Genomic DNA, 12895 nt, shown 5'->3' with positions numbered 1-12895 from the left:
GAGAGATGGGAGAGAGGTGGGAGAGAGATGGGAGAGAGATGGGACAGACATGGGCCAATAAAGTAATGAAGTGTCATAATTTGCCAGCACAGATGGCAGACTTGGCACCTTGCTGATTTTCATTGTTCTTGCAGAAAGTCTGCTATAGAGAGACTGTCAGCCCTTTGAACACAGCAGCAGTGAGGAAGGAGAGTTGTTCTCTCAACCTGTCAGCCCTACCACATTATCAATGTATGCCTTCTGACAGAAACGTGCTGATAAGACAAAATAACACGCTGTGGAAAATAATTGGATATGAACATCCACAACAAACAGGTCACTTTTCTTCATCTAAATTGCTCATATTTGACAAGGAGACACACTCTCTCTCTCTCTATGTCTCTGTCGCTCTCTGTCTCTCTCTCTCTGTCTCGCTCTTTCTCTCTCTCTGTCTCTCTCTCTGTCTCTCTCCCTAAGAGACAGCAAATGTTGTTTTCATAATTTTGTTCAAATGCCTCTTCACTTGCTCCTGTCTGCATGCATCCTCTAGCCTCCCAGAGGACGATTTAGTTTACAGTAACACAGAGATGTGAACAACCATTCAGGGGATGTCTTTAATAAAGATACATTTGTGCAGTCAAATGGGATATAAACGCAGTGAACAGTGATCAAATATTTTCCTGTATTTCTGTTTCATGATAAACCATGGCGTAGTTGCGTTCCATCCCTGGGATAATACCATCTATATTCTCAAATCTTTAGTAGGCCTACCATATACGCTTGTATGCCAATGGTGTGATCCACACTTGAATGGGTGAGTGATAAGACAGATGACCAAACAGAATGTTGACCACTGACCGTGTGTGTGTGTTGTGTGCATTGGGTCCTCTCTCCTCACTTTCCTATGGTTATGGAGATCAGCAAAAAGAAAGATTAGCTTTACTGACAGATCTCAGAGCAGCCCGTAAATCAAACTCCCAGTCAGACCAGTGATGTTGATTGTGACTGATGAACTGTGATAAGACTGTGGAGCTTTCTCTCAATCAGACCAGTGATGTTGATCGTGACTGATGAACTGTGATAAGACTGTGGAGCTTTCTCTCAATCAGACCAGTGATGTTGATCGTGACTGATGAACTGTGATAAGACTGTGGAGCTTTCTCTCAATCAGACCAGTGATGTTGATCGTGACTGATGAACTGTGATAAGACTGTGGAGCTTTCTCTCAATCAGACCAGTGATGTTGATCGTGACTGATGAACTGTGATAAGACTGTGGAGCTTTCTCTCAATCAGACCAGTGATGTTGATCGTGACTGATGAACTGTGATAAGACTGTGGAGCTTTCTCTCAATCAGACCAGTGATGTTGATCGTGACTGATGAACTGTGATAAGACTGTGGAGCTTTCTCTCAATCAGACCAGTGATGTTGATCGTGACTGATGAACTGTGATAAGACTGTGGAGCATTGTCCTCAACCAACAGTTTGGCAACTCAGAATCACAGTGCATTTTGTGGACAAATGACTATTTCCACTGAGCCGACAACGCATCGAGGTGACACAAACTTGAAGCGAGGTCTTCCTGGAAGCAGGCAGACACGGGCTGAATTTGAAATGGCACCCTATTCCCTACACTGTATGTAGTGCACTACCTAGGCCCTACACTGGCACTACATACAGTGTAGGTAATAGGGTGTGTGTGTGTGTGTGTGTGTGTGTTTCCTGCTCATTAAACACAGAAGGGTCACTTCCACCCAACTCCTCGCAGGAGGGCTGTGCTGGAAATGGACGGACAAACACACACACACACACACACTTCACAGTGTTGGAGATGGATACATTTACAGCAGCCTGAGGGCTGTGCTGGAGATGGATGGACACACGCACACACACTTCACAGTGTTGGAGATGGATACATTTACAGCAGCCTGAGGGCTGTGCTGGAGATGGATGGACACACACACACTTCACAGTGTTGGAGATGGATACATTTACAGCAGCCTGAGGGCTGTAAGGTATGAGCACCAACATAAGCCATAGCCCCTCCATTACAAGCCACAGTGATAGGCTTCTGTTTGATTATATTATTAGGATAAAACTCTAATGGCTCAATCGTTTAAAAATACTGATGATAATCATGGAAAGCATGATCTCGTTTAAAGCACACTGCTGCCCTGATTAATTCGGTGTAACCTCACAGAGCCACACAATTTGATCACCCTGTAGCAGGGTAACTTTCCTGCAATGTAGAATATTTCAGTTTTAAAAAGGCTTCTGAAGTTTGTAATTTCCACTTTGAAATTCCAGACATGATGTATCAACCCCAACAGAAATGTCCCCTAATAATCATCATCTATATAATAATTCACGTTTCCTGTTTCTGCAGGATTATTTTCCTGCTGTAGCAAACTAGCTCAAATGAAGGTCTTACATGAGTCTGTGAAGTCTGGGATCGGGTCACACAGAAGACTGGAGCTGGGAGGTGTTCTCCTTCTAATGAAAAGCTAGGCAGAGACACAGGTGGACAGGCTGTTGGGATAGGACTTGGGGGGAGTAGCACACACACACACACTGTCTGGCTGAGAGTTCAGCTGTGTGATAGTCCATCCATCACAGTTACTCTGCACATCACCATCTTCCCCTGATGTGTACTGGACCTGTCGGTATGATGGAGCAGCCTACACCGCGCCACAAAACACGACAGGACAAACAGGGAGGAAAAGTCGATCAAACTTCATTTGGTTCTATTAATAACTTGCAACAGATGGAAATCTAGCCGATACCCGCTGGAGAAACTTTGGTAAGAAGTTATGACAAAAAACAAACAAGCCCTGTCTTTTAGGCTGTTCTGATGTTGTGGTGGTTTGGAAGGGATGTGAAGGTCGTGTTATAGTGGTTTGGAAGGGATGTGAAGGACGTGTTGTAGTGGTTTGGAAGGGATGTGAAGGTCGTGTTGTAGTGGTTTGGAAGGGATGTGAAGGACGTGTTATAGTGGTTTGGAAGGGATGTGAAGGACGTGTTATAGTGGTTTGGAAGGGATGTGAAGGTCGTGTTATAGTGGTTTGGAAGGGATGTGAAAGTCGTGTTGTAGTGGTTTGGAGGGGATGTGAAGGTCGTGTTGTAGTGGTTTGGAAGGGATGTGAAGGACGTGTTGTAGTGGTTTGGAAGGGATGTGAAGGTCGTGTTGTAGTGGTTTGGAAGGGATGTGAAGGACGTGTTATAGTGGTTTGGAAGGGATGTGAAGGACGTGTTATAGTGGTTTGGAAGGGATGTGAAGGTCGTGTTATAGTGGTTTGGAAGGGATGTGAAGGACGTGTTATAGTGGTTTGGAAGGGATGTGAAGGACGTGTTATAGTGGTTTGGAAGGGATGTGAAGGACGTGTTGTAGTGGTTTGGAAGGGATGTGAAGGTCGTGTTGTAGTGGTTTGGAGGGGATGTGAAGGTCGTGTTGTAGTGGTTTGGAGGGGATGTGAAGGACGTGTTGTAGTGGTTTGGAAGGGATGTGAAGGACGTGTTGTAGTGGTTTGGAGGGATGTGAAGGACGTGTTGTAGTGGTTTGGAAGGGATGTTTGAAGGTCGTGTTGTAGTGGTTTGGAGGGGATGTGAAGGACGTGTTGTAGTGGTTTGGAAGGGATGTGAAGGACGTGTTGTAGTGGTTTGGAGGGGATGTGAAGGACGTGTTATAGTGGTTTGGAAGGGATGTGAAGGACGTGTTGTAGTGGTTTGGAAGGGATGTGAAGGACGTGTTATAGTGGTTTGGAAGGGATGTGAAGGTCGTGTTGTAGTGGTTTGGAAGGGATGTGAAGGTCGTGTTGTAGTGGTTTGGAGGGGATGTGAAGGACGTGTTGTAGTGGTTTGGAGGGGATGTGAAGGTCGTGTTGTAGTGGTTTGGAGGGGATGTGAAGGTCGTGTTGTAGTGGTTTGGAGGGGATGTGAAGGTCGTGTTGTAGTGGTTTGGAGGGGATGTGAAGGTCGTGTAAGTGGGAGGTGTTGTAGTGGTTTGGAGGGGATGTGAAGGTCGTGTTGTAGTGGTTTGGAGGGGATGTGAAGGTTGTGTTGTAGTGGTTTGGAGGGGATGTGAAGGTCGTGTTGTAGTGGTTTGGAGGGGATGTGAAGATCGTGTTGTAGTGGTTTGGAGGGGATGTGAAGGTCGTGTTGTAGTGGTTTGGAGGGGATGTGAAGGACGTGTTGTAGTGGTTTGGAAGGGATGTGAAGGTCGTGTTGTAGTGGTTTGGAAGGGATGTGAAGATCGTGTTGTAGTGGTTTGGAAGGGATGTGAAGGTCGTGTTGTAGTGGTTTGGAAGGGATGTGAAGGTCGTGTTGTAGTGGTTTGGAGGGGATGTGAAGGACGTGTTGTAGTGGTTTGGAAGGGATGTGAAGGACGTGTTGTAGTGGTTTGGAAGGGATGTGAAGGTCGTGTTGTAGTGGTTTGGAGGGGATGTGAAGGTCGTGTTGTAGTGGTTTGGAAGGGATGTGAAGGTGAAGGACGTGTTATAGTGGTTTGGAAGGGATGTGAAGGACGTGTTATAGTGGTTTGGAAGGGATGTGAAGGTCGTGTTATAGTGGTTTGGAAGGGATGTGAAGGTTGTGTTATAGTGGTTTGGAAGGGATGTGAAGGACGTGTTATAGTGGTTTGGAAGGGATGTGAAGGTCGTGTTATAGTGGTTTGGAAGGGATGTGAAGGACGTGTTATAGTGGTTTGGAAGGGATGTGAAGGTCGTGTTATAGTGGTTTGGAAGGGATGTGAAGGTCGTGTTGTAGTGGTTTGGAGGGGATGTGAAGGACGTGTTATAGTGGTTTGGAGGGGATGTGAAGGACGTGTTATAGTGGTTTGGAGGGGATGTGAAGGACGTGTTGTAGTGGTTTGGAGGGGATGTGAAGGACGTGTTATAGTGGTTTGGAGGGGATGTGAAGGACGTGTTATAGTGGTTTGGAAGGGATGTGAAGGTCGTGTTGTAGTGGTTTGGAAGGGATGTTGTGACGTAGAAGTCCGTCACTGGCCGCGGGCAGCATTTGGTTCTTTAACGCACACACATATTCATCACTCCTCCCTGCGCCATTATACCATAAGTTAACAATGTGGGTCGACACACAAATTAACTTCTGTCTTGGTGCATGCATTTCACACTTGTCAATGTTCATATTTGAGAGATACAATAATTATTATACTTATCAATGTTGTGGATGAGCGCATTGTTTGTTTGTTCTGTTCCTCTCTCTCCATCTCTGTAGCTTGAAAAGGACCCGAGCTAAGGGAATTGGGTTGGCTTTATAGTGCGTGTCCCAAATGGCTCATTAATGCATATGGGCATATTGAAAGATATTGTCAGTAGTGATGTAATGTTGTAAATGTTATGTTGTGATATTGTTTAAAACCGTGTTGCAATGTATATCCTTTAGTATGTTTAGTTCATGGAAAATGTAGGTTTGTATTGTTAATTGATTAATTAATTAGGGTTAATTGTTCTGAGGGGAGGGGCTAGCCCTACAAAAGGAGCCTCTCTTTCAGTCATGGGAAGGCATTTTGGATTGAGCTGTGGATGGGGCAGCATTGTTTTTAAGCTGTCCCATTAGGTAGACGTTGATGGCAGTACTGTTTTTTGTTCCGGAATCACTTGTAAATAAACACCTTTGCACAGAAGAACTTTTGCGGCTCCGTCATCTTTTTATTTTGATAGAGGTTAGGTTATCCAGTTTAGCCTTCTGGCCTACTCTACGTGACAGATGTGAAGGACGTGTTATAGTGGTTTGGAAGGGATGTGAAGGATGTGTTGTAGTGGTTTGGAAAGGATGTGAAGGACGTGTTATAGTGGTTTGGAAGGGATGTGAAGGTCGTGTTGTGGTGGTTTGGAAGGGATGTGAAGGACGTGTTATAGTGGTTTGGAAGGGATGTGAAGGATGTGTTATAGTGGTTTGGAAGGGGTGTGAAGGACGTGTTATAGTGGTTTGGAAGGGGTGTGAAGGACGTGTTATAGTGGTTTGGAAGGGATGTGAAGGACGTGTTATAGTGGTTTGGAAGGGATGTGAAGGACGTGTTATAGTGGTTTGGAAGGGATGTGAAGGACGTGTTATAGTGGTTTGGAAGGGATGTGAAGGACGTGTTATAGTGGTTTGGATGGGGAGTGTTTGAAGGGTGAAGGTGTTGTAGTGGTTTGGAAGGGATGTGAAGGTCGTGTTGTAGTGGTTTGGAAGGGATGTGAAGGTCGTGTTATAGTGGTTTGGAAGGGATGGATGTTATAGTGGTTTGGAAGGGATGTGAAGGTGTTGTAGTGGTTTGGAAGGGATGTGAAGGTCGTGTTGTAGTGGTTTGGAAGGGATGTGAAGGTCGTGTTGTAGTGGTTTGGAGGGGATGTGAAGGTCGTGTTGTAGTGGTTTGGAGGGGATGTGAAGGTCGTGTTGTAGTGGTTTGGAAGGGATGTGAAGGTCGTGTTGTAGTGGTTTGGAAGGGATGTGAAGGATGTGTTGTAGTGATTTGGAAGGGATGTGAAGGTCGTGTTGTAGTGGTTTGGAAGGGATGTGAAGGTCGTGTTGTAGTGGTTTGGAAGGGATGTGAAGGTCGTGTTGTAGTGGTTTGGAAGGGATGTGAAGGTCGTGTTGTAGTGGTTTGGAAGGGATGTGAAGGTCGTGTTGTAGTGGTTTCTACGGAGGATATGTGACTGTCATGAGAATGACTGATTCAAGTAGCTATGTAACTAATCAAACCTACTATGAAGGCCTTTATATGATTGAAAAGAAAGCATAGAAGGCATGGCCCAGTAGTACAGATGGGTTCTAGGGGCACAGAACACTGGCTGACTGATGCTGATTCTGGGAACATGGGCACAGCAATATCCTGTTGGCCATTTTCTGTTTTAATCCAGTTTGTTTGGGTTATAGAAAACACAGATTTGTACTGGGTCTTAGACTAGCTCTCAACTGCAGCTGGGTAAAATGAAGAACTACTAAAGTAGAAAATCACTTTAATTCCTCTCCTCCTATGAAAGACTTACACATACCTCTCTGACATGATGGTGATGAAAAATATATTAATTTAAACTCTTGTAGACTGATAACGACAACTGACTCCGTGCTGGGAAATTGTAAAAAGCAGAATTTTATAGGATGTAAAACACTTAACATTCACATAGGCTATTCAGAGAGGAACCTATTGGGATAGGGTTGAAATGCAACCTAGTTATTGTACCAGACATCAGATACACGCAATTAATATAACCATACCAAGTGGTATGCAATACAATACTTTCAATGTAGGATGAAAAGCCCAAGAGCAGTACAATGCCCTAATATAGCCTGTTCACCAGATATACTGTAATAACTTTACATTATGGCAATGCCTCTGTAAATTACAGCAACATATTGTTTCAAATATACAGCAGTGATACTTTGGTGAATCAGATTCCAGTCCTTGACCAAAAATAGGGTTTGTTTGTTTCCAGAAAGATAATTACCATAAATGAATTACTTTGTAGTGTCCACAAATGACATAAAAAAAAGAGGGAGGCATAAAAATAGTTTTCTCAAAGAGAAGATGAAGGCAGAATTTACATCTGTATTCCGTTTCATGTTTCCTAAAAATGTACTGACAGACCTCAATTACCTCGACACCGGTGCCCCCGCACATTGACCATTGACTCTGTACCGGTACCCCCTGTATATAGCCCCGCTTTTGTTATTTACTGCTGTTCTGGAATTATTTGTTAGTCTTATCTCTTACCTTTTTTCATAGGTATTTTCTTAAAACTGCATTGTTGATTAAGGGCTTGTAAGTAAGCATGTCACTGTATTTGTCGCATGTGACAAATAAAATTTGACTTGATGCTTTCTTTACACATGGGACTAGGACGTACACACTTAAATGAGGTGAGTTAGGCCTACATTTCTTTACACATGGGACTAGGACGTACACACTTAAATGAGGTGAGTTAGGCCTACATTTCTTTACACATGGGACTAGGACGTACACACTTAAATGAGGTGAGTTAGGCCTACATTTCTTTACACATGGGACTAGGACGTACACACTTAAATGAGGTGAGTTAGGCCTACATTTCCTTACACTGAAGTTGGATATTGTCAGGCGCAATTAGGCCTAGACCTGATAAATGTAATGTGTTGGGAGGAGGAAGGCATTAGCGTGAAAGACAGATGTATGAATGTCTTCATCTTAACAGCAGACCTGGGTTCAAATACTATTTGATTATTTAAAATACTTCACCTGCTTGAATGAGCTATCCTGGCGCAATTGAACGAATAGAATAGTTGAAAAAGTGCAAACCCCATCTGGCACTCCAGGCAGACTAAAGCCAACGATAAAATATATGGAATAGTTTCTGATTTGAAATAGTATTTGAACCCAACAATAGCCTGTATCAGAAGATCTGGAATAATGATGAGGCAGTTAGTTGATCATGATTTCACTAATTTACATACAGTTCTGTTTGTCCCAAATAAAACCCTATTCCCTACATAGTGCACTACTTTTGACTGGGGCCCATAGGGCTCTGGTCAAATGTAGTGCACTATATAGGGAATAGGATTCCATTTGGGATTCAGACTGTGTCTTGAAGAAATTAATTATCTCATTATCCCCACCAGACAGATAGCAAACGCCTCATATAATTTTATTTTAGCGCAGCCTCGTCGTGTGCGAATTGGCATACAAGGTTGTAGTGCAGAATAATTGGTTGAATTAAATGTAGCATTTACTCTGAAGTAATGACCAATAACCTTACATTTTAGCCTGTATAAGCACAGCAAATCACAGATAGAGCCTAGGTCTATCACCCACGGTCTCTATGTTGCTGCACGTTAAAAGATGATCAAAACCTTCTGTTGGCCAATATGCCCCTCTGCAGGCCGTTCGGCTGTACTGCATCATCAGATGTACTGCATCATCAGATGTGATCATGAGGCGAATGACTTGACTATTTCTGAACTACAGATGCACGTCCTCTCAGAGCAAATACAAACTGCTGTTTCAGTCGTTTCAGAGTGGACATTAATTCATGTAAACAACATTTCTATAAGAGCATGGTGCAAGGAAACCAAGACATCCACGTCAGAGAACGTTGAATATAAATGATATCCCATGTTGATTAATGTTCATTGCAATGGACTCATCAGACACAAACACACAAAAATACATGTTTCAATGTTAAAGCCCTTTTCAGTAGTTAGTTTGAATCCAAACTCAGATATATCTGATTAATTAGAGAGCATGATCGTACCTTCAGGAGGTTCTTCACGTAGATAAGGAGGAATCTCTTCGTTGTTGGAGTTGTCTACTGATGATGAACTGCTACTGGCTTCCTCCACCACCTCATTTTCATCACTAGGAACCTACAGGACAAGTCAGTGTGAGAACTGCAACCACATAGGCCTAACTGAATAAATAATATCATATAAATAATATTATATCTCATATAGTTGCATTTCGCAGTTTAAATGAGGACATAATTCATGATAACATAATAATAATCTCATGTAGTATGCCTATGTTGATCAATAGCGCAATGTCAAATAAATACACTGAGAATAAAGAAAGTTTAAAAGAAAAATACAAAAATAAATAAAAAGCTTAAAATTAAAACGTTTATGTTTGATCTAGAGAATTGAGAATAATAGAATATAAACTGTGATCATGTGGCACTAGGCAAATAATAATCCTATTACATTGACACACTCATAATTGGCCCGAAAATAGAGACAGCAAGAATACTGTTACAGTATCATGTCAAAGTGGCTGCTGTGTATCACGTGTCTGTAACACACGTACACAAAGTAATCAGCAACATGTTCTGCAGCAGTGAGGTCGCTACATACGTAGCAAACAAACAATAACTTGTTTTTCCTGAAAGAGCATCACAGTGGGCTGGCTATTAAGGGGGAGGTGTGTTCATTTTCCTGTATGACACCAGCATTGTACACTACCTGCAACGTCAGTCATGTAATTGCAATAAAAAACACTTTTGCTTTTTCTTGAATGCGAAAATGTGAGATTGCTACCAAAGACGTGCATTTCAAAAGCGTAGCTAACATTTCAACAAAAACAAAATCCCAACATATACTCACTTTCATCTTTTGCTAGAAGCAGAAGACTGATCTCTTTCTGAACACTGTCAATTCCGCCACACAAGTCAAATTGGCTAATAAATGTGGAGCATAAAACACAAAACGTGTTAAAATAAACATATAACGAGGATCAGAGCTTCGTTTAGCTAAAATGTGCAGTGTTTTGCTGTCAAAATGTAACCGGAAGTGACGCTTGGGATGTTTACGGAATTCTTCTGTAACCTGCTGTAATGGTGATTTTCAGCCAGAAGGGGATATCATCGAGTCAAATGATTCAACGAGGAGGAGCAGCAGCAGCAGCATATTGGTTCAGATTTATGCACTTTTAGCTGACTGACTAGAAAAGGCAAATAAATACAAATAAATGAGGAATGGTATCAGGTGCAAAATAGGTGGTGTCTAAGAAATGACAAAAATTGATAATTGTTAAATACTTGAAAAACGAATGTTAACGTAGGCCTACTTGGCCAAATGTTATATAGCAATAATCCTCTCAATCACAAAAGGCAAAATGCCTACTGGCCTATACACTATATCACCAAAAGTATGTGGACACCCCTTCAAATGAGTGGATTTGGTTATTTCATCTCCATAGAGAAACAATGGCAGTAGAATGGCCTGTACTGAAGAGCGCAGTGATGCCACCCTTCCAACACTTTCAGACCTGAAAATCACTGACGTCATGATTTGACCACATTGTTTTCCAGAGTTCCCAGTTGTCTTGAAAGCACTACGTTTCACCACTGACCTTTAACCTTTTAAACCAAAAGATGACAACAAATACGTGTTTGACGATTATAACCTTATCAATATGGAGAATGTAGTTAATTTATTTGACCATATTTTAATAAGCAAACTAGCTAACTTTATTATTAGCAGTTTTAGCTAGGTTAATTGTTCCACGGCACCTCAATACATTCACTATTTGGTATTTTCGCCAATCAGATCAGCTATTTTGTTAATAATTGAGCAATATATCAGAATTGGGTACCTTTGTAAATAAAGCCCATGTTATCTCAAAAGCAGCTCTCCTTGAAAAGGGAGCACGGGTCAGACTTGCCAATTCATAGACAGTAATGTTAAACATGTAACATCTATTCATGAACCTGTCCGCCGCCTGGGGCAAATGCACCAATGCTGTCCCAAAGCTTACTCTAAATGTCAATACACGTCACTTGAGATACGGTTTTAGAAACATTTGGAACTTAACTTTCACATCGTCAAAAAAATGAAAGGTTAAATTACTACACACCTTTTTAGGGTTATGGTTATCATAGGGCCATATTTCCATGTAACAGCACATGTTTACCGAAGACAGAGGTGACCACGTGATCTAATTAGCTATCGGAGCGTCTCCTAACCCCTTGAAGAAGGACCCCAGCATAGTGTTGTAACTGAAAAATACTGTTTGCTGCAATTTGTGTTAAAACCGTTTAAACAGTAATTGTTTATTTTGCGTTTGTGTGATGTGAAAGTAGAGGGCTTTATTTTTCCAAAAAGTTTCTACAGTAAATGCTAAAACAGTGTTGGATTGTAGTTCAACGTGATCAATACAAACGAGATGATTGTGGACTACAGGAAAAAGCGGACAGAGCACATCCCCATTCTCATCGATGGGGCTCCAGTGGAGCAGGTTGAGAGCTTCAAGTTCCTTGGTGTCCACATCATCAACAAACTAACATCGTCCAAGCACACCAAGACAGTCGTGAAGAAGGCACGCCAAAACCTATTCCCCCTCAGGAGACTGGGTCCTCAGATCCTTAAAAGATTCTACAGCTGCACCATCGAGGGCATCCTGACAGGTTGCATCACTGCCTGGTATGGCAACTGCTTGGCATCTGACCACAAGGACACAACCCCTGTATATAGGCTCGCTATTGTTATTTTACTGCTGCTCTTTAATTACATGTTACTTTTATTTCTTATTCTTATCCGTATTTTTTAAAACTGCATTGTTGACTAAAGGCTCGTAAGTAAGCATTTTACTGTGAGGTCTACACCTGTTGTATTCGGCGCAATGTGACTAATACAATTTGATTTGATTTATTTCACATGGAGCAGTCTGTGGTCCTTACCATCAGCTGAGAACCCAAGAGGGGGAACCTGTAGGCCGCCTTGGGTTCTCGAGAGTTGGGGTCGGACATCCCAAAAGGGCCTAGCCTGACCTGGCATAAACCATAACAAGGTATTTGATATAGGCTAGTAACAATCACGCTTAAGAAACCATAACAAGGTATTTGATATAGGCTAGTAACAATCACGCTTCAGAAATCATAACAAGGTATTCTATATAGGATAGTGACAATCACACTTCAGAAGCCATTACAAGGTATTCGATATAGGCTAGTGACAATCACACCTCTGAAACCATTACAAGGTATTTGATATAGGTTAGAGATAATCACACTACAGAGGAAATTGTTACACTTTACATTAGATTGACCAATACCAGGTGACATGGCCATGATTTTAACACCTGTAATTTTAACCCATGAATTCATTTGGAAATGAAAATGTTGAATATCTATATCATTTTCGCTCAGTGACTTTCAGCATTGAAGATAGTATAATGCTGTCAAAATTTAATACTTTAATGTAGAATGAAAATGCAACATTTTCTTTAAAAAAAGTACTATGTAGGCCTATACAAGCAATATAGGATAAGCCAAGAGCTACTGTATGTTCTTCTTGGCCTATTAGCCAAAACAAACAATCTGATTCTAAAAACAATGTAGATTGGCGTTGGAGGGAAGAGCAGCCGTCTTACGTACTCCTGACCAAGTGCTGTTTTGTGTGTTTTTTTGTGCTGATCTTAAACTTTTTTGTACATAATGTTTCCACCAT

The 12895-nt window shown here is 41.9% G+C and overlaps 1 protein-coding gene across 1 annotated transcript in view; it reads right to left on the bottom strand.

The window, feature by feature from the left end:
• Positions 1-10250, bottom strand: part of LOC115131449 (transmembrane protein 263-like) — a 43343-nt gene extending 33093 nt beyond the window's left edge. Inside the window, exons 1-2 of the mRNA XM_029663189.2 lie at positions 10052-10250; positions 9208-9319 (exon numbers count right to left, since the gene is read on the bottom strand). Of these exons, the coding sequence (XP_029519049.1) occupies positions 9208-9319; positions 10052-10057 (118 nt within the window). The 5' untranslated portion in view covers positions 10058-10250. The remainder of the gene's footprint in view (positions 1-9207; positions 9320-10051) is intronic.
• Between the last annotated feature and the right edge of the window lie 2645 nt (positions 10251-12895).

Source organism: Oncorhynchus nerka, linkage group LG9a (genome assembly GCF_034236695.1).
Source record: "Oncorhynchus nerka isolate Pitt River linkage group LG9a, Oner_Uvic_2.0, whole genome shotgun sequence".
Lineage (NCBI taxonomy): Eukaryota > Metazoa > Chordata > Actinopteri > Salmoniformes > Salmonidae > Oncorhynchus > Oncorhynchus nerka.
Note: the sequence above shows the minus strand (reverse complement) of the source record. Positions and strands in the feature narration are given on the sequence as shown.